A 22,603-nucleotide genomic window follows, 5' to 3' on the forward strand; every position below is an offset into this window, starting at 1 on the left:
GGAAAGAGCTATGGTTTTCTCAGTTTTAAAGAAGATCCTGGAGAGTAACTCTGAGGATGCCCCAGATTTGGGAAAAAGAAAAGTGTAGGACAGACAGCAAGAAAGTTGAATAAGGAATTACAACTATAAGAAGGTAAGGCAAAATAGATGGGAACAGTGCCTAGCAGAAAGGTCAAAGCAGCTTATAGCTATGACCAGGAAAACAGGAAAATGCGTTAAAAATTTGGTAAGAGAAATGTGGGCTTCCATGCCTTGGAGGCAGAACATTGCATTTTAAAGACTGGAACAGAAACATTTCTGACAGACTGAATACATGCACTAGTATTTAGTATGAATATTTATGTAGTTCAGCATCTGCAGTAGCTGTATGTATGCTGAGATCCTTTAACTTGTATAATCTCAAGTCAAACAGTAGTAACTGATTCTCTGCAGGCTTAAGTAAATCCTGACACGGTCCTCTAGACTCAGTGAAGTTGGATCATTAAAGTGAAATGCAGCAAGTCAGGCACAATCATCTAGAACATCATCTTCAAGGGACTTAGTTAAACAAAGCTGAAAAGCCGTTTGGACTAGCAAAAGACAGCCGACAAACCCAGGAGTAAGGGTCAAGTGCTAATCAGGATAAATCAGAGTGGAGACCTCACTGCAGAGCCTGGGAGGAGGTGGGAAGGAGCCCACCCCCAGGAGGGTGGGAGCCGTATATGCTGGGAGGTAAAAACTGCAGCTTAACCCAGTGCTTATCCCAAGGGAACTGTCAAATTAGAGTGCTTGGAAGCAATTTAGATTATCTTGTTTCAGTTTGTCTTCTGTTAGCATCTGTGTACAGGAGAACAGGGTGTAGAACGGGGAGGGTTGATAATTTGGACAGCATATCTCATAGCAGAGTTGTCAGACTTTCATCCAGCAAACTGCACGGCTGTGGGTTCTTCAGATCTAAAGGTGTAAAACAGAACAGGAACATCATCCTGCCTTTTTATTTGTCACTGCTTCTCCAGCGCAGATCTCAGCCCCCGCTGCCCTGTCGGTACTTGGGGAATAGCCTCAGCACTGGCTGAGCGTCTGCTCCCAGCGCTGCCAACCGCAGCAGACCAGAACTAGGTGTAGGAGCTCCCCGCCACGGTTTCACACCAGGGGAGGTCAAGGCACGCCAGCCAGGTCGTGGTGGCTGCCCATATGCAGGCTGTTTCCTCAGACTACATGAATAGCTCTATTAATGAGTTTATGAAAATACTTGCCCCGGTTACCAAAAATCTGCAGCTGCATCCAAATGGTGGTAGGGTGTCGTTTTGCAGAGTGAGTTCTACTTAGAAAGGACCCGCTGTTTTTTTTAAATAGACAATTTGAACAGAAAAAAACCTAATTACTCCACTTCATGTTGGCAGTTAAGCTGCTCCAACTTCTAAAATGTATGTAATTTTTGTCTTCAAAAATACACATTCAGAGATTTATACGGTTTGTGATAAAATTATCCATCTTGCATATAAATATCACATATATACAACATATATTTACATGTCTTTCTTCATAGTTTTGCTTTATTAAGACTAGTATAACATACAGGTAAATTAAAAAGAACTTGGAGCTTAACAGTAAATGCTCTCACGAGGCAAAATATAACAAAAATAACCACAGAGTTTCAATGCAAATAGTGAAGAGGTTTGATGTTGTGTACTTGGGGAAATCCCTCCATATTATTATTTGTTTTAATTTAGGTTTTTGCATTTACTTTGAGACTTATTTGTGCCTGAGAGTGCCTTTGTTGTCACTGAGCCATCTTGTCTTGAGCAATCCTGTGGCGTCATTACTTAAAGAAATTCAAAGCCAACAGTAAGCGCTGGAAGCCTGTAAATGGAAAAATCAAGTCAACTGATTAAACTTTAAACAGGCTTTCATACGCTTTAATGTTTCTCTGTCCTGCGTGACATATTCTGTGGGTGGTGAGTTTGGGGGTTTTCTTGGTTTTTTTGCTTTCACAAATAGAATTAGCATGCATCTTGGAACTTCTTACTCACAAAACATGTTAGTGCAAGCTTCATCTGGAGATAGGAGATGGGGCAAATATATTTTGGGGTTTGGTTTGGGTTGTTCTTTTTTTACTGTACCACATTTATTCAGAAGATACATATGGCTCAGTTTTAACCTGACTTGTAATTTGTTTCTTTTTCATGTATAACACATACCACCTTCAGTCTCTTAAAATTATGATTAAATCTTTTCAGTATTCTATTGTGTTTTCTCTGTTATGATGTGAAAATACAAGCTATTTTTCTAACATGCTGTCCTGTGCAATAATTATTAATTCTTTCTTACAGAGACATGTGACGCAGTCCAGTGGTAATCGAAAATTCAAGTGCACTGAATGTGGAAAAGCTTTTAAATATAAACATCACCTAAAGGAGCACCTACGAATCCACAGTGGTAAATAAACCAAGCATTGAATTGTGTAATAATGTTGCCATTTCTACTCTTTATAACTTTGATGTGATACCAGTCTTGTAAGTCGAAGTTTAAAATACTAGAGTTTCCCTTTTTTTTCCCCCTCTGGGACTCTGTAAGCACAGACTGCAGCCTTCAGCTGTTTGCGGGAAATGTGCAGAATAACTCAAGAGGATTTACAGTTGCAGCTTAAGCTCAGACAGTTAAAGAAAATTTCACTTGTGGCAGAAGAAATGGGGGCATCCTTCTGCTCCTTTTTCACTTGTGGGACAGAAGAACCATGCTTCTTACTGTGGCTGTGATTGTCATCATTCAAGACGAGTTGCATTAAAGTAGCTTCAGGGCACAGGTTGTGCTATACTGCCACAACAGTTTCAGTTTATAAGAAAAGTTCCAATTTATAAGAAATTCAATATATAATAATATAAGTTAAATGTGCTCACTCTAAAGATATTCTCAATATCTGTCTTCAACCCAGATTTACCCATTGACAGAAAGTCTGAAAACAAGTTTTTAGGCCACCTTTTCCTTTCTTATCAGTTGCTCAGCCATGATAATAGCAATGAAGTGTGCACCTAACATAGAAGTCCTCCCTCAGCAAACACCATCTTGATTTCATTTCCAGAGTGTAGTGGCGCTGTGCCTGTAAATGGGAAAGCCTCTGTCAATGTACTTTTCAATCTGAAGCCGGCCAACTGTTTCAGCTCTTTCCTTTTCCTCTGTAGCACGGCTGCCCTGAAAAGCCAGCTCTTACTAGTGGTGTAATGATTGCATAGCTGTGTGCCTCTTCCTGGCAATATAACTTGACATTCATCTCTGAAGGCAAATATACATCTATATTCTACATGTGTCTGGTTTCCCTTTACTTAAACTTCGCCTGGTTTTCAGCTGATGAGTATTGTAGGAAGATATGAATATACTGTATTTGAGTTTGCCGCAATAATATGTGCATAGCATTTATGGCATGTTCTATTTAGTTAATCAAATTCTGATTTTTTTCCATTCTGAAGTAGCTTACGCTATTTTTTCATTCTGAAGTTAGTAGTGGTACTACTTCAATGAAGTTTAATGAAATCTGCAAGTATCAAATAGGTTTATTTATGCTATAATTTACTGGGAAATACTGGAACATATTGTGATCACATGGGCTCCATCCTGTGTCTGCTAGTAGATCACAAACTTATTAAAGGACCCTAGGATCAGAGCTATAGATTACATAATTACTCTCACTGTTGAATTCACTATGTAAGATACTTTTTTTTCCCTAGAATTCTTTGAAAGGTCATTTTGATGTGGTTTTTTCTAGTTACTTTGCTTGATGAAGGTACATTGTAACCTAGTAAACTGTTGCATATGCCTTCTTTTTTCTTCTTTTTTATCTTTAGGAGAGAAGCCATATGAGTGCCCAAACTGCAAGAAACGTTTTTCCCATTCTGGTTCATACAGTTCACACATAAGCAGTAAGAAGTGTATTGGTTTGATGCCCGTGAATGGTCGAGCCCGGTCAGGGCTCAAGACGTCTCAGTGCTCGTCCCCTTCCCTTTCTGCATCACCAGGTAGCCCAGCAAGACCACAGATACGACAAAAGATAGAAAATAAACCCTTGCAAGAGCAACTTCCTGTTAACCAAATTAAAACTGAACCTGTGGATTATGAATTCAAGCCCATAGTGGTTGCTTCAGGAATTAATTGTTCGACCCCTTTGCAGAATGGGGTTTTTAGTGGTGGTAGCCCATTGCAGGCAACCAGTTCTCCTCAGGGTGTGGTGCAAGCTGTTGTTCTACCAACAGTAGGTCTGGTGTCTCCCATAAGCATCAACTTAAGTGACATTCAAAATGTACTTAAAGTGGCAGTGGATGGTAATGTAATAAGGCAAGTATTGGAAAACAATCATGCTAATCTTGCATCCAAAGAGCAAGAAACAATCAACAATGCATCTATACAACAAGCTGGCCATTCCCTCATTTCAGCTATCAGTCTTCCTTTGGTTGACCAAGATGGGACAACCAAAATTATCATCAACTACAGCTTGGAGCAGCCAAGTCAACTTCAGGTTGTTCCGCAAAATCTAAAAAAAGAAAACTCTGTTCCTACAAATAGTTGCAAAAATGAAAAACTGCCAGAAGATCTTACAGTGAAGTCTGAGAAAGATAAGAACTTTGAAGGAGAGACCAATGATAGCACTTGTCTTCTTTGTGATGACTGTCCAGGAGATCTTAATGCACTTCAAGAATTAAAGCACTATGATACGAAAAATCCTCCTCAGCTTCCTCAGCCCAGTGGAACAGAAGCTGAGAAGCCTGACTCCCCTGTCCTATCAGAAACTGGGGAGAACAACTTATCTCCTGGTCAGCCACCTTTAAAGAACCTTTTATCGCTCCTAAAAGCATATTATGCATTAAATGCACAACCAAGCGCAGAAGAGCTTTCAAAAATAGCCGATTCAGTAAACCTACCACTGGATGTGGTAAAAAAGTGGTTTGAAAAAATGCAAGCTGGACAAATTTCTGTGCAGTCTTCTGGACCATCTTCTCCTGAACAAGTTAAATTAAGCAGTCCCACAGATAACGATGAGCAAACAGCAACTACAAACGTAAGCAAACCCCAGAACAGCACAAATAACTCACAAAATCCTGTCAGTACAACAAAATCTCAGACTTTACCAGGGGGATCAACTCTGAATGGTTCACGCAGTAGCACGCCATCCCCATCGCCACTAAACCTTTCTTCATCACGAAATTCACAGGGTTATACGTACACAGCAGAGGGCGTACAAGAAGAGCCACAAATTGAACCTCTTGACCTTTCGCTACCAAAGCAACATGGAGAACTATTGGAAAGATCTACCATAACTAGTGTTTACCAGAACAGTGTTTATTCTGTCCAAGAAGAACCTTTGAACTTAACTTGTGCAAAAAAAGAACCACAAAAGGACAACAGTATTACAGACTCTGATCCTATTGTAAATGTAATCCCACCAAGTGCCAATCCCATAAATATTGCTATACCTACAGTCACTGCCCAGTTACCTACAATTGTTGCCATTGCTGACCAGAACAGTGTTCCATGCTTGAGAGCTCTCGCTGCCAATAAGCAAACCATTTTGATTCCACAGGTGGCTTATACATATTCTACTACAGTTAGTCCTGCAGTTCAAGAAACACCACCAAAACAGACCCAAGCCAGTGGAAATCAGGTACTTCGGTCCCTGTATTCCTGTATGTGGTGTGTGATGTGTTCATTCTGTATCCATGCTGAACTGACAGAAAACTGTCAAGATAAATTAAATAAAAATGTAAATATAAGCTATCAGGTTTATTCGGCTTTATTGTTGATGGGTGATAGATGTTACTGTTAAGTCCTCTGCAAAGCTAGTTAGCTCAGGCAGCTTGACAGAAACTGACTGTTTCTGTTCCAGACTGACAGAAACTATATGTTCTGTGCGTGGACGAGTCAGTTCTTCACCATATTCAGTCATTCAAAGCGTCTTCTAGGACATTAGTGCTCAGTGTTTTAAAGACAGCTCAGTGCTCCTGATCTGAAAGCAAAGCAAGGCCATGGCCTGGGTTTCTTACTGGTTCTGTATCTCCTCCTTCCCCGCATCTGGAGAGTAAACTCTGGAACTTTTGGCTACTCCCTTCACGCTGCTCTGCTTTCTTGGCTTGCAGAGTAGCTGAATTCATCCTACACCATAATGGCACTTTAAGCAAAACTCAGGAGTATTCTCAACTGAAAGTCGGGCAGATACCTTCTTCACCTGCCATTCCTGTATCCTGCCCTGTTCCTCCCTGGGCACATCCAGATGTGATCTAATCGGAGTCAATCCTCCTGAGCAACACCTGTGCGTGTTGAGGTGGGGATGGAGCAGAATAGAAAAGCAGCTTACATGAAGACTGAGAGTTTCTCATTAACGCTTAGAAATTGGCTGTTTAGCATTTTACGCAGGCTTCTGTATTGCCAGAGACTGAGGAGCCTTAAAGAGTTATGAGGTTGTTTATATGTTAAAGTTTATGACAGACAGCGTTTGAGCTAGCTAACATGTACATTTTCATGTTCAGAGCTGACGATATATGGTAAAATTAATTCTGTGTGTAGTGAAACTACCGATACCGGTAGAAAATACTGGGCTTCTTAAAGATGAGCTTCAGCACTTGAAGTGCTTAGAAATAGGCAACACTTAGGATATTTTTTTAAACTTCTTATTAATGAAACTTTTGAAGTCCCCCAGATTTTGGGTTAAGTAGTATTTGTGGTGGTTTTATGAAGAAGAGGGTAGTCAAATATGTAAATCCAAATGGTAATTTAAATAGCTTTTTGTGAAAACTTCATCAAAAAATACGGTCTTAACTTCCACAAAATCTGCGAGGTGGCAAAATGTGGGTGGCAAACATTAGTTGAAAAATGCAGTTAGATATTGAATCTGCTCTTCCAATTTCCTGAGGTACTTTATAGGTGTGTAATCTTACTTTCCTTCCTAATATTGCATTTTTTATAGGCCCTAAAACATGATGTGTCAGTGTAGCTTAGACCTGGCCAACACTCAGATTGGGATGTGATTAGTCAGTCCCAGTGAGAATTCTGCATCCGTATGGTGGCGGGGACTGCAAAGCAGAGTGACGCAGTGAAAGATATTTTTTGACTATTGAAGCCTAAACAATTTTGTTCGGCTGTTTACGGAACTGAATGAGAATAACAGTGCAACTTCAGCTTACATTTTATAAACTGTGTGCTGCGTTAGTGCATTTTTTTTAACTGAACTCAATCTTTTTTGTAATTTTTTTAAGGATGAAAGGCAAGACACTAGCTCAGAAGGAGTATCGAATGTAGAAGATCAAAATGATTCTGATTCAACACCCCCAAAGAAAAAGATGAGAAAGACAGAAAATGGGATGTATGCATGTGATCTATGTGACAAAATATTCCAGAAGAGCTCCTCATTATTGAGACATAAGTATGAACACACAGGTATGTACTAGGAAAAGCAGTTTCAGACTGTTAGTTCGTTGGTGGTGTGTAACTGATAATCTCAACTGGAATCCAGCTCTCAGAAAGCGTAGGGAAGTGTAGTAGTCAGTCCCTTTTACCATCTGTGCTCAGCTTTCTTCAGAAACCTATGCTTTGTATATTTGTTTTGACAGAACTGCAGTTCTCTGTTTCTTTAAATTTGTAAGACCTAAACCTCGAATAGAAAAAGGGGAGTTTCTTCCATCTGGCTCACGGATGATCATCTGCGAGCCCAGCCTGTAATCAAGGATGTATTACTTCCAATTTACCTTGCCTGGTTATACATTAAGAAAAATTAAAAATTAAAAAAACATAAATTAAGAAAAAAGGATCGTGTATGTGTATGATACTTTACATGAAAGGCAGTGTATCTGTCTAGCATGAAGGATTTTCAGTGAGCCACGTTTGTAATGATTTTCCACCAATTACGATGGAAAAGACCCTTAACATCGTGGAGTCCAACTTAACCTGGCACTGCCAAGTCCACCACTAAACCATATCCCCAAGTGCCACGTCTGCATGCCTTTTAAATACCTCCAGGGATGGTGATTCAACTGCTTCCCTGGGCAGCCTGGCAACCCTTTCAGTGAAGAAATTTTTCCTAGTATCCAACCTAAATCTCCCCTGGCACAACTTGAGGCTGTTTCCTGTCATCCTTTCGTTTGTTACTTGGGAAGAGAGACCAACACCGACCTTTGGCATATGCTGACGTGGCAGTGGTGATCATCTGTATAGGGTGACCAAAAAACTGCTGTCTTATTTTTGTCTCCATCTTTTATATCTGGGCTAAGACCATGCAAAGTTGCTTTGCGTAACAGCTTTTGAGTGTGGAAATCAAAGTAACATTGCCAGGCTCCTGCTACATTTATCAGAGACTTCAAAAACAAGGCAACAAAGTAGAAAGCTGGAAAACAGAGCAGAAAGAGAACTAAATGAAACAAAGCAGATTTTTCTTCTTAACATATGTGTAGTCAGCCTGTTTTGTACATAAGGCATTTACCTGTGCCAGCCTAGATTTTAGAAAGTTTTTCCCTTTACCTATAACACGGAAGAAGGACTTAGTACTCAAAAACCGACATAAAAGCATAGTTGATTTAAAATTTTCATCACTATAGAAAAGTTAAAATGTATTTTAGGCAGAATGTTTACTGCAAGAAAAATGTCTCCTAAGTTACTTATACTGGCACTTTTTTGTGCTGAAAGTTACATCTGAGAATCTGCTTGTCCTTCTATGCTCAGTTTTCCTAAAAAAACTTACTAATTACCCGTGTAATTGTGACAATGTACCCTTGCACCCTCACCCTTTGGGCTTAGGTGAGAAACTCAGGCTGATAATGCATGGAGTGAACATCTTGTTAAATGAAATTATTAATCGTTGGTAATACATTCACCAACAGCATTTTATGGTGAAAACAACAGTATAAATTTGTAAAACTTCAGCTACAAGATGTCCAATTGTGCTTTATTTTGTAGGTAAAAGACCTCACGAGTGTGGAATCTGTAAAAAAGCATTTAAACACAAACACCATTTGATCGAACACATGCGACTGCATTCTGGGGAAAAACCCTACCAATGTGACAAATGTGGAAAGCGGTTTTCACACTCGGGGTCTTACTCTCAACACATGAATCATCGCTACTCCTATTGCAAAAGAGAGGCAGAAGAGCGTGACAGCACGGAACAGGAGGAGCCAGGCCAGGAGGCCCTCAATAACGAGCATGCTGGTGCCAGGGCATCTCCATCGCAGATCGACTCGGATGAGAGAGAGAGTCTAACCAGGGAAGAAGAGGAAGACAGTGAAAAAGAGGAAGAGGAGGAGGAAGAAAAAGAGATAGAAGGACTTCAGGAAGAAAAAGAATGTAGGAAACTACAAGAAGTTGAGGATGAGGAAGAAGAGGAGGAAGAGGAAGAAGAAGAGGAAGAGGAAGAAGGGAAAACTGAAGGTAGCAAGAATGATGAAGCTGTAAATCAAGCAAGCAATGCAGAACCAGAAGTTATACAGAATAATGGGCAGGTGTCAGAAGAAAAAAACAAATAAAGCTTAAATGATAGTTTTTTCTATAAGGAAAAAAAGAATTGGTAATGAAGTTCATTCTATATTATACATGCTTTTCATGGAAACACAGTAGCCTGCATACTGTGATTTCTGTTCACTACTGTGTAAAAAAATATATATATAGAAAAAAAGAAAAAGAAAAAAAAAAGAAATCCAGGTGTGCCTGAACCTCAAACTTAGTAATTTTTCACACAGTTTTCAAAGGTAGGAACAAGTTTATAACATGAAGCAGATTAGAAAAATACAGTGACTCTGGAAGCAAAGATTTAACAGGTTTTAGGAAACCTGATTTATTAGACAAGCATCTGGCATCGTTTGTTTTATCAGTATTAATTTTCATTCTTAAGTTGATTAATTTTTAAGCTGTACAATTGGGAGAGATTTATATGATTTTTTTTTTTTTATGGTAAAACATTTCCTAGATCCGCTTCAGTATTTTCTTATGTTTTAAAATGTGAGAACTTCTGCACTACAAAATTCCCTTTTGCAGAAACCTGTAATGCAGTTGCAAACAGTGCTTGGCTACCTTTGTAAATTCAACCTAGAAGGTAGCGGTTTATGACATTAGATGTTGTAGTAGAGCATATTATCATTTAAAGTGTATTGTTAGCCTTAAGAAAGCAGATGATAGAAGAACTGAAGTTTCTTACTCGTGATTAAAAATGTAGTTGAAAAGATTGTCGTTGAGTTCTGATTGCAGGGACTAACAGTGTTAATACTGGTAAGGACAGCAAAGTCGTCAAAATCAGTGTTTGTAATTGTGTTTTGAGTATGTAGTAACGATATGAAGGATATGATATGAAGCTTTGTATCTCCTTTGGCCTTATGCAAGACCTGTGTGCTGTAAGTGCCATTTATCAGTATTACAAAGGCTCTAAGCAGCCTTTATCCAATGTGTGGCCTACAATAACTAGCATTTGTTGATTTGTATCAAACTTCTAAACTAATCATGGGGAAAAAAACACTCAGCCATCAGAGAAGTAAGAACACTGGTATATTTCATTATTTAATTGTTTGGTGGTATTTTGGGTTAATACCTGACTTGCAGAATTTCTCTACAATAATTACAAGGGAAATTTTCTAATCTGCTTTATTGCTTTATTGGTTTACTTTAATTTCAGACACATACATGACATGTTATCTGGCTCATAAGTATTTTCAAATGTTAGTTATTATGGACCCCATTTATTAACAATGTTAGCTGATTTTTACCTATCAGTATTATTTTATTTCTTTTAGTTTATAGATCTGTGCAACATTTTGTACTGTATGTCTTCAAACCTGGCAGTATTAATACCCTTCTTACTGACATATGTACCTTTTTAGTTTTAGAAAACTTTTATATTTATGTGTCTTATTTTTATATTTCTTTATTTATTACACAGTGTAGTGTATAATACTGTAGTTTGTATTAATACAATAATATATTTTAGTATGAAAATTTGGAAAGTTGATAAGATTTAAAGTAGAGATGCAATTGGTTCTCTTGCATTGAGATTTGATTTAACAGTGTTATGTTAACATTTATACTTGCCTTGGACTGTAGAACAGAAGAATTAAAATGGGAATGTATTAATTTTACAATTGCAATCAATTCATTTTACCTTTACCCAGTTTTTAATATAAAGCTCTTAAATTTTGAAATTCACTGTGTGACTAATAGCATGATGCTCTGCAGTTTTATTAAGAGATTAGTCTAACCATAAAACTCTCATTTCCTTAGTAAGCCAAATTAGAATAATCTTATAAACAGTGTTGGGAACAATATTTAACATTTTTGTGCCAATTTGTTCCTGTATTCATGTATGTATGTTACAAATCTGAAACTTCATTTTTAAGTTCCTTGTTACATCATGGTCATTTTCTAGTTTTTTACCAGACTCCCCATCTCACAATAAAATGCGTCAACAAGTCTGACTTGCTGTCATTATTCTGGTAATTTAGAAAAACATTTTAAGTTACTTCTATGAGATGTTACTCAGACACAGTTCCTGCTTCAGTGTCAATACTCAGTTTCAATTGTACCTAAGGAGCACCTAAGTGAAAGGTTTGGCTGTGTGCAGGCAAAGGGGTTGCTACTTTAGTTTATTGATTTACTAATGCTAGTAGAACAACTGAGTTTTCAAAACGAACCATGTGGTTTTGTGATTTTTTTTTCCTCTTGTATCTGTCTAATACACAGTTTAATGCTCTTTCAATAAGACTGCTTTTAAAGGAAGTAAGTCTGTAACTGTTTACTTCATTTAGCAATAAGCTGGTGAAAAGGTTGGTGTATATTTTGCTGTTGAACTTTCCAAAGACGTGGCACCAACATTAGATATATATCATTTCAGTAATGAAAGTATAAAAACTTGAATGTTGTATTACATACGCATGTTTACAGTGTTTTGGAGTTTAAGCAAAGTTTTGAGACTGTTCTTTGAGCAAAGTTCTGTTCCTTAATGATCACTAAAAGGGGATTTCAGTTGTTAATTTGGGGTTTTTTTATATGAACATCATCTAAGTTATTTTATATTCACGTATCTAAGTTTTGACTAATTCTCAGTCTTACTATCTCAACTTTAATACATGCAAAGGATTTATCCCATATATTAGTTGTTTTACTTTGTCTGTATTTTGCTGTACAGTGTACCAAATGTTGCACTTTTATGTAGAGTAACCTCCTAACTTAGTCGTGTCATTGAGATAAACATGAGAAAGCTGTTTAAAAAAAAATAACCATTTATATTGTGTTAAAAATGTTGCCTTGTAATTATTATCATAAAAGAATCAATCAGGTAGCTCAGGATTTCTTGCAGGTAAAGCTGGCTCGGCTCTGCTCTAGGTAGTGAAGTTTACCCTTTTTGAAACTATGTTAAGATTTTTCACCTTTTTCATATTCCAGGAACATCTTACTTGTCTATAGTAATAAACCCAGTGAGACATTTGTTGAAGTGGGAAAATTTTGCTGTCTTTAGTAGTAGAACAAAGAATTTTAATAAATCCAAGGTTACTCACATAAGTGACAGCTGCATGTTAAAGGCCAGTAACTTCGATTTCCAGAACCTTAAATGAAGCTAGAGAAACTATGCTTGGATAGAGAGCAAAGTCCAGGCAATTTTGATTCAGGAAATGTCATCGGGTTTGGGAGGAAAAAAATTTATATTCATTACTTAGACTATGAAACCGTTATTAACGTTTTTATCTTCAAAATGAATTGGTATATTGAATTTTGCATGTGTTGAGCTCAGAGACGCCTCTTATGTTTGTGACCTTATAACATCATTTATTATCCATTTGAAAAACACGAAACCTGCGATGCATCTTCATTTAGCAGAGTAAACTCATTTGAAATCTAGAGGTGCTTGGGAGGTGCAGGCTTTGTTCCCAGCCCCGTCAGCGAGTGCCTGCAGTGCAGGTGGCTGTGCAGTGCAGGGAAGCCCAGGCTGTGCAGGAGTCCATCCACCAAGGTACCAGAAGCTGTCCAGCTGCAGCTGCACAGACCTTCTAAGTTAATGGCAAAGCAGTTGCAAGGAGAGTAGGTTTCACCACATGAAAAAAAAAAAAAAAAAAGTGAAAGCAAAAGTGTAACGGCTTTGTGTTCTGTCCTTTAAAGATAAATAAAAGTTGGGAAAGAGCGGTAAAAGTGGAATGTAGTTTTAATAAAACTTCACTGTCCTGTGACCTCTTCTTTGGTCAGAAGATGACAAGTCCATCGGTTGCCCTGTGTGCCCGGGCTGTTGGCTGTGTCTGCTTCCTCATGCTCACCTTGGCCGAGCAATCGGGACAGTCACAGTCCAGCCTGACAAAAGAAGAGCCCTTTGAGCGCAGTATGGGGCAGGGCACTGACCTCAGCCTGATGTTCTGGCTTTGGTTCTGCTACTGGCCCATCTCATGATTCCAGAATATAATTAATTGATATGTTTCAAAATCGGTTCCAGTCGCAAAACTGTGACAGTGGTGTGTCCTCTTTTATCAAGTAATTTGAGAATAGGAAAAAATATTACCGGATCACTGTAGGAAGAATGTTAGAGAAGTAAACATTAAGTTTCATGCCCTGGGTTGGGGAATACCCTTCTGAGATCCTGAGCAAACGGGAGCAGAAAGAGGGACTTAGGGCTACAGAGAAAACTAGAAGATCCGTTGAAGCTGCTTTTTCCTCCTTTACTAGTATTCATGTGGCATCCCAGTGGTGATTCGGGGGGCATTCTCAAATTCCTCATAGCCACATTACTGTCTGCTTGCTGGTTTTCTGGAGCAGCCGATCCGTAATTGGTAACATAGCAATGTTCAGCGGTGCTGTGTGTATGAGCTTGAAAGTTTGGGGGTTTTTAATTGTATTGTATTACAATAATCAGGTAAAATAGTGGATAGTGAAAAAAGAAATTGGGAAGTTTTATTATTTTGGCTAATCTCGGAGTGTCAGTTTGTTTCAATAGCTATCTTGAATTTTAGTGGAAGAAGAACGCACCATGGCTTATCAACCCAGAACACAATATAGCTACCCTAAGAGGCACTATTCTTCAGACAGATTGAGTAAAAATTGCTTAAACTGGGAACAAGTGTTGTGTTTGCACTCGAGTAAAATTATTCTAATGCAATTATTGCTGATAAACCCACAGTCAGCGTCTGCACAAGCAGCCCTTTACTGATGGTTGCGCTGGCAAGGCGTGTCTGGGTTGGTGGTGGCCACAGGACTGAACGACGATTTTGAAGCAAAGGTATTTACAAGAGAAAAAATATGACACTACTAAAAGCACAGGTTTTGCCACAGCAAAATGTTACGTTGGGGCTTTTATCATCAAAGTGATGAAAGATCAGGAGTTCACGGTCCAAACCAACATAGAAGTCTATGGTGAAGAAATGAAAATACTTTCTAGTGTGCAGAAGACCATCAGAGGTGAAGGTAATGATTTGGGGATGAAAAAGTCCATTTCGCACATGGAGGCTGTAGTGAAGATAGGTGATGGCTTTTGAGCAGAGGAGGTGAGAGGGAAGAGCTTAATCTGTGCTGTCCTGAGCGCTTCTTGGAAGTGTGTTCTTTTTCTTTACTACCAGTGTGTAAGTCTGCACGTAATTCTTTCCTTGGTTAGAGGTTCTGTTGTATGTTTTGCAATTCACATTCTGGTACTTAAAGACAAAAGTTGTTTGTTTTTTTCTCTCTCCTGGGCAGAACAGCTTGTTTAATTGTTGCTAGAATAATCCCTAAATTACATAATGGAAATTCAATATTAGAGGATCTTTTGAGTCTGCATTTTATTATTTATTGTTCATTATTTTCTTGGGCAGTTGTTGTAATGGTATTTGCAGTCCGGTTTTCACTAAAAAAAAAATGAATACCAATGGGTTATGATGATCAAATTGACTCTTACAAGTGATCAATTATTTACAACTTTTGTTTTATCCCTCTGCTCTTTCATGATGTCTGGTCACTAATCTGTCACAGAGTCTTCTTAATTGTGTGTATTATGCCTATCATACACATTGTATATATATTGTCTCTAGGAGAAACAATATATTTGCTTCACAAAAAAACAATAAAATCTGCTCTTCTTTTAAAATGTAATTAGCAAGTAACTGACAGTTGGGATTAAGCATGAAATGTGCTGATGTCAGGAGCACTTTTGTGGCAAGGTTTGTCCTAGTAGCTTGCCAAATATGAAAGTCACATAGAACTAATCTACAACTAGGTAAAGTTCTCCAAGGCCTTATCTCTACGCTAGCAGATCCCAAAAAAGTTCTTTAAAAATTATGAGGACAATGGGAAGTAATCTTTCAAATAAATACATTGGGAATGCCAGATTGGTCTTCCTTTTAGCTTTCCAGTGAGCCTCAAGGTCTCCGATGCTGCTTTTAGATTTTAACATCTCTGTATTGGGGACTTCCCTTGGGTTTTGCTCATCTTTGTGTAAACTAGAGTTTGTGTAATGATCATAAGATTTGCATTGCGTGTTAATTCAGGAATTAAGGGGATACATGAATTAAGCCCTAAAAACCCTGAAACACACCTACAGTAAGTTTGTGTCATTCTTCATGAGTTTCTGTTCCTCTTCCACCTGGAAAGCCTGCTCACATCTAGCATGCCCGGGGCCCAAAGGGAGACCACAAGTCGGACAGCACTTTGCATGACGGGGCTGTTCCCATCCCTCACTCTTCAGGAGCTCTCTCGTTAGGCCAGATCCTGCCTGACTGCTGATGAATGCCACTGGACCCCTTGCATGCTAGGAAACTCCATTTTTAATGACAGGTAAGCTATTGAGAAGATACAGAGGCAATATTTTGCTCCTTCAGTGTGCAAGAATAAAATCTGTGGGACCAAATTGTTCAAGAAATAAGCCCATTGGAAAATCGTGCAAAATTCTGAAAACAGCAAAAGCTTCCAACAGATTTGAAAGGCTATGTTGCTACACGCAAACAAGTACTTGGAATCGCTCCCCCCCTGCTCCTGAATCAAATCAATAATGGGAAAACATTCCTGTGGACAGCGGTCCTCCATTTCTTTTCCTCAGCCTGAACATAATGGTCACTGGTCTCCTCCAAACCCAGAGCTGAACAGCTCTGACTTGTACATACTTCATTTTGAGTCCTTGTGAGCAGTAAGTGCTGGAGTGAGCAGGAAGGAAGGGTTCCAGTTTCCGACAGTTGGACCTGGCTGTCCTGTCAGCAGCACCTTTCCACAAGCTGCTGCTGCTACTAGCCAGGGAGTGTTTGAAGTGGCCATGGTTACAGCCTGGCCAGGTCAAATGATCTCGGCTGTGATTGCACAGGTAACAGGGCCTTCCACCAAGACAAACTGACTAAGTTGACCTTGAGTCAGCTTTTTTCCCCATTTAGACAGCTCCAAAGAATGCCTCTGGCAGGAGCCAGCGACCATGGTTTGGAGGAGCTGCTGGCCTGCATCACCTGCAGGCAGGGAAGAGCCACCCCTCAGTCTGTAAATTACAAATTCTTGATGGTAGTGACTCTTGTTCCCCAAAACATGGTATTGTCTTTAGAATCTTTTTTTTTTTAATCTTTTTAATCAGGCTACTTCTTATTGGTGTTCTGGTTTCCAAGACAATCGTTGGGTCAAGTGCTCTTAAAAGGTCCTGAAGCTTCATGAGGGACTGTATAAGCCAAGGAACAAGGATACTTGTATACACTGTGTAAACCAAGGAACAAGGAATTTAGCATTTGCACTTGTGATGAGTGTTACCACAATTTCTGTATCTCTTCCAACCCTAATTATAAGACCAGTTTTCTTGTCTTAAGAGGGAAGAAAAAATAAACCAAAAGAAATTGATAATGTAGCTTGCACAGGGTTATTCAGGCAGAGGTGGGAGCAGGACTGAGGTCTCTAACATGGGCACACTGTCTGCCTTTTACATCAGCGTGCAGTTTGTTCTGAAGGAATATGGCAAACAGCGCATTACTGTGATTTTTCAGTGGCGGAGTGGAGCCCACCCTTCAGCAGCCACACTGCTTCACAAGCTTGTCCTCTTGCACTGCAGCCAAGGGACTGGTTCTTCAGCTGAAGCAGCAAAGACTCAGGCTTCATATACAATTTTACTTCCAGAACTGTTTCCAGAAAGAAGTATTATTTGCCTCGTTGCTCCCTGCAAGGGCTGATGCTGGGATCGCTGCTATAAGCGAGGAGGCGAGTGTGCTGTCAGTCTAGGGGTAGTGCACGTTCTGCCAGTGACTCTTAGGGAGGGGAAAGAAGAAAAGCTTTGCTGATTTCCTACAGCTTCTGCTGGCCCAATACATCATCTTGTCCCTTGTAGGTTTTTTGTGAAGGCCACCTGTCAGGCACAGGTTGTCTGGGTCCTGATGGCTCCCCAGTGGGGGCTCCAGCTGTAACCCCCAGAGAGAGGAGTGGAGGGGAAAAAACACCTCAGTGCAGCAAATTGTTCCATGTATGAATAAGCTTTCATTATTCATACTCATACAATGAAATTGCTCAACTCATGATCACTTATGTAAGTAAAACCACTGTAGGTCTTGCATTTTCTCCTTTGTGGTTAAAATACTCTGATTATTATTTTTTTTTTATGTTAAGGAAAACAAAAGCTTAATTCCTGCTTTACTGTAGTTTATTATTTAATCAAATTCCTAACTGTGGCCCCACCATCTCTGATTAAAAAGGGCAGTACTGCATTGCTTTCCCTGCTAATGGAAATGAATTTTGTTTGGTGAAATCTGAATCTGTTCAGCTCACTGTACCTAAACCTAATTGAAAAAAGCTGGAGGATCTGGTGCCAAAAAAAATGCAAATTTTCATGGCTAGAACCATGTATAGGTCAAAGACCATTTATGTTCCTGATTTTTTAAACTGTCTGTTCAAGTCCATCATCTGCTCCTCTTGCTACCTAGTTTCTACCAAGCTGCTCTCAGTTCTTCCCAACCCACCCAAACGTGTGTGCACCCCTTGTGAATGCTGTAGGTAAGTAAGATTCTCCTCATGTGGCGGCCACGCTCTGGTGACTTGTCTCTACTGATGGAAAAAACAGCACTTTAAAAAGCCAAAACAAGAGGCAGTCTAGCTTCATTGTCACCGCAGAACTGGCTTATGCAGTCAACCAGACCATTGCACCATAGTTAGTCAACTACCTACTTCTAAGCAGAAATTTTAAATTTCTGTGGAATTTCTCATGTTTAATACCTTCCTATTTCACAAATTAGCTTTTCCTGTAATTCTACTGAATGAGCCATCATCTGTAGCTTCTGAAGTGTATTTTTCCACCCTTCTACTTAGGTGTTTAGACATGTAGCCTTAGCTGATGTGGAGTTTGATGAATGCATGCTGGTACCCAGCTCTCCTTGTGGAAAGCAGTCTTTGCTCCCCAAAAAAGTCCGTGTTACCTTACCAACAGCGTCCTGAAGCAGCACATGGAGATGTTCTGCTGAATGACTGGCAGTGTCAAGACGTAGAAGAATGCTGCTGTATAATCTCTGGGGTGCTTTAAATATGGGATAACAACGTATTTCTCAGTCAGAAAATAAATTAAGTATCCTTGCAAAATACAGTTCTCTCGCTATTAGTATCTGGTAACCACCTACCTTGGTTTTGGCCTTGGTCTCCTAAGCAATGGCGGTTGTGACCCTGTGCTGCATGTTCCCTTCTCTCATCTTACAATACATTTTCACCCGACGACTATGCCTGGCCAGCTTTGACAGAACAGATAATATGTCAATGATCTGAAGTACTTGCATGACTTGTGAAACTTGACTGCCTAGGACAGAGGACCAAACTAATGCCCTTGCTAGGTAAATCCCTTACTATGGTAAGCGCAGTTCTGAACCACCTCCAGCATGTGCCACTGCTTGTCTGGCCAAGAAAGGCAGGGAAGTTGATCAAGGATTTCATTAGTTCAGTTGCTCTGTTGTTAACGCTGTTAGTTAAGAGGACAAAAGAGAAAAAAAAAACCACACAAAAGCAAGTACTTATTTCTAATTAGTAGATGGCTATTGCACTGCATTTAAAAAGGAGACTTGAATTATGGGACAAACTACAGCATCTGGCCATTATTCACATGGGGGACTGCCAACAAGACTGACACCCTCATCTCCATCACATGCTAAGAATCATGTTTATTTGTTCACTCTTCAGCCAAACAAATATGAAATTCTGTCATGCAAAGTAGAACTAACCCAATAATAGAGTCTTTGTCTTCCAGGAGGGCCAGAACAGAACATGCTGCCTCTGAACCTCCTCATTTCAATGGAAAAACTGAGTGTATGTTTCATATGTCCCTCATGAGTGCTGCTGTAACATGGACATAATCGCGGATTATCCTGTTATTCCCACACCAGTGTGCAGCTCGGCTCAAATGGTTTAAGTGGGTTTAAGTCTGTTTCACTGTGCTCCCCAAGCAGTACAGGTGAAGGAAGACCCGTTGTCTGTGGGATCTGATGGATTAGTCATCACGTTGATGCTGGTGGACTTGTGGGAATGCCAGAAGCAGATGTTTAAAGCTCCCGAGAACTGTGTTTCCAAACATGGAGCCTGCAATTCAACAACTATTGCAGTCAGTATTAGCAAGTGTTTCTGCTGCTGGAAGGGAGAATCTGGTCCCTGCTCACCCCCTGCCGCCTCCCAGGCTGGTACAGCCCCATCAGGACTACTGATCCAGTTAACAAGTAACCAGCCATTTTTCCATGATTATTTCTCAGCTGGGTCAGTTCACTAACACCAAAGCTTTTGCCAGAGCGAAAGAAATGAAGGTTGGGGCATGGGGTTGCTCCTTTTACACTGGTGTAAAGCAGGCACTGAGCACATGCTGAGCCGACTGCCTGAGAAGCCCAGGGCATTCCTGCCTCCTGAGGATGCAGCTTCTGCTTCTGAGGGCTGCACTTTGGTATACAGATGCTGAAAGAATAAACTAGTTCAGACTGGAGCAGTTTAGTCCTAGTAGTGGATCTAGTTGAAATGCTTTGTAAAGCTGTTTTATACTTACTGATAAAATTCATCAGTTTATATTTGCCTTTGATTTTGCCCTTCTGAAAGGTTCTCCAATTTAAAGCTGGTTTGCCAAAGAGCAACAACCTGTACAGTTCATTTGTCAAAGACTCATGCCCTAATATCAGTGGTGGGAAACAATTCAGGAAAGAACCTCATTTTAGTCTGTAGCAACAACAGCTCACAGTTAAACCCAAACTGCTGGGTTTGCTCTGCTCCTAGTATTGCACCAACAGTTGTTACACCGAAATGCAGCATAAGCAGCGTCATGTAAACAAACGTCTTTGTTCCCTGTATATGTGGCTGCATAGACTTTCAGCTATTGCTAAAAACTATTTCATGATGCAAGCAGATCATTTTGATTTTGAGCTAAGAACCACTTCCTGTACTGGTTGACTTAAAACAGTGCTTCCCCACTCTCCCACTCCATCTGTGCTCTGCATGCTGCTGCTTCTGGTAAAAATAGTATGTAGAGGCAGGTTTACAGGTATTCTTCTCTTCTAAATTTGCTTTATCCATCACAGGGTTTCTGTATGTTCTGGTACCAGAGTGAAGCCAAGAACAATGATGTTTAAGGCAGTACCGATGGCCAACTGAAGTAAATTAAAAAGGCAAGGAAGACCCCAGCGAGAGTGGGCTGCTGGCAGTATGACACGTTCCCTGCAAAGGCACAGGACTACTTTAGTCGGGGCTGCTGATTTATTGTCAGACCTAGAGAATGGCCTTTGCCCTATTGTATCAACATCTCGTTTTCACTTTCAAACTGTTACAAGAGCAGAGGGCACAATTAACTCTATTAGTCATTCAGCATATTCAGAATCAGAATGGGTTGGATTTTCCCTTGCTGATAAATGAGCCACTGGCAGCAGGATGTCACCACACTTGAGACTACAGGCTAGACATAAGAAAGGACTCGAGGGCCTGACCCAGGAATGAAGTCCAGGGCTCTCTGTTGGGAAGCTACACAGTACAAAGGGAAAATAGGGTGCGCCAAAATGTGATGCAAATTAGCTGGTGCTGCCTTGGCTCAGGGATGCCCTCAGGTGCTTCTGTTCATACACACTCCAAAACACAGATTTCTCCCTGAGAATCTGCGTTTTTCTGGACCTGCACTGGACAGGACTCACTGTGCGCCTTCAAACCCCGGTCCTGCCCACATCCAAAAGGTAAAATTATTCATGTCAGGAGGAGGAACCCAGCATCCTATTTAATTCACCCATCATCACCTCAGTGACTGAAAATTGTAACCCAGCAGACACAGGCTATTTCGGAGCAGGTCTGGGATGGTCCCTTTCCTTTTATTGAGGATGTTTTCCTCTTTAGACAGTATTTCAAGACCTGGGTGAAAGGAGAAAACAGAATTTGTATGACAGGAGTCATACAAACAAGCACAGGCACCAGAAGGAACCTGTCTCTGATCCCATGGAAAGAGCAATCCATTGGTGCAGAAGATGCACCTGTGCTGATTGCTGTGCCCCAAGAACTGACCCATGCACGTTCAGCCACCATAATGGGGCAGATGACAAGCAACAGCCTGAGTACAGCACAATGTCCTTGGTGAGCGCTCTCGCTACAAGCTGCTACACAACGGACAGGTACCTCTTCCACCCAAGCTTTAGAAGAAAACTCCAGCTGTGCCTGTGTTTCAGAAGGGGCAGAAATCATCAGTATGCATGAGATGGGCTCTGTGAACAGCCAGCAGGTCAGGCTCCCCGGGTGATTTTGGGATTTCCCAAAACCTAGGTGCCCTTCACCTTGTTGCCTTGGGCAGGAAAGATGTGCCAATCCGCTGGCACTGGGGTGACTCTTCACGTCTGGGCAGCAGGGACCTTTGGGTGCCTGCCCAAGGAGCCAAGGGTTATTACAGGCACTTACATTAGGTCTAGATTTTGGTATTTACATCATATCAGCAAATACATAAACTGGCTGTTTCTATCAGCTGTGACAACAAGAAAGAAATGCCTCAATGTCTATTCCCTCACTGGTTTTCAGCCAGTCTCCACACAACATCTCCCCAGCGAAGGGGATGGCCCTGCAGCGTATTCAGACCTGACCCCACAGAAGTACCTTTCTAGCTATCTGTATGCCAGTTAGCAAAGCTTCCAAAAAAATCCCAAAGGTCAGCCTTGTTCCCCCTGCCCCCAGGTGAGCTGTGTGCTGCCCTACTGAAAAAAAGAAACCAAACCAACTTTTTTTGTGGGGGTCTGAGTGGTTCTTCCTACCTTACATTGTCCCTTTCTGTCAAAGCCAGGCAGCAGAGCTGCCTGGGAGGAGCCTGCACCCTACCCCAGTGCAGGAATAAGCAGAAGTCCTGGATCACAAGCATCACATTCAGGGATGTAAACAATCTAAATGTCTCCACAGCAGGAAAAGAATCTTGTCTCTGGTCCAGTTTCCCTATGTTTAGAGGAAAGAGAAATATAAATCATTATCCACAGGCATGCTGTGGGATCTAATTTCAGCAATGCCTAGCTGGTGAAGCGTAAGAGCTCTAGGGGAGTGAAGCTGTAGCCATGCAGATGGGGTTGGAGCATCGCCTGTGGTACAGAGGTCACCTGGCGCTCAATTGCCAGATGCCCTGGGCAATATGGGCTGCCCTGTACTGCTCAGATCCCAAGCCTCATCTGAAGGGAAGACAGGCCTTGGCATTCCTGCACTTTTGCTGCAACACATTAAATCCCACATGCTC

At 40.5% G+C, this 22,603-nt stretch overlaps 1 protein-coding gene across 2 annotated transcripts in view; it reads left to right on the top strand.

The window, feature by feature from the left end:
* The window catches only part of ZEB1 (zinc finger E-box binding homeobox 1), a 127,147-nt gene extending 115,733 nt beyond the window's left edge, over nt 1-11,414 (top strand). For both annotated transcript variants that reach the window (XM_055806787.1, XM_055806786.1), the window contains exons 6-9: nt 2,313-2,418; nt 3,822-5,632; nt 7,221-7,401; nt 8,914-11,414. In XM_055806787.1, coding sequence (XP_055662762.1) covers nt 2,313-2,418; nt 3,822-5,632; nt 7,221-7,401; nt 8,914-9,479 — 2,664 coding nt within the window. In that variant the 3' untranslated portion in view covers nt 9,480-11,414. The remainder of the gene's footprint in view (nt 1-2,312; nt 2,419-3,821; nt 5,633-7,220; nt 7,402-8,913) is intronic.
* The last annotated feature ends 11,189 nt before the right edge of the window (nt 11,415-22,603 follow it).

This window comes from Falco peregrinus, chromosome 5 (assembly GCF_023634155.1).
Source record: "Falco peregrinus isolate bFalPer1 chromosome 5, bFalPer1.pri, whole genome shotgun sequence".
Classification (NCBI taxonomy): domain Eukaryota; kingdom Metazoa; phylum Chordata; class Aves; order Falconiformes; family Falconidae; genus Falco; species Falco peregrinus.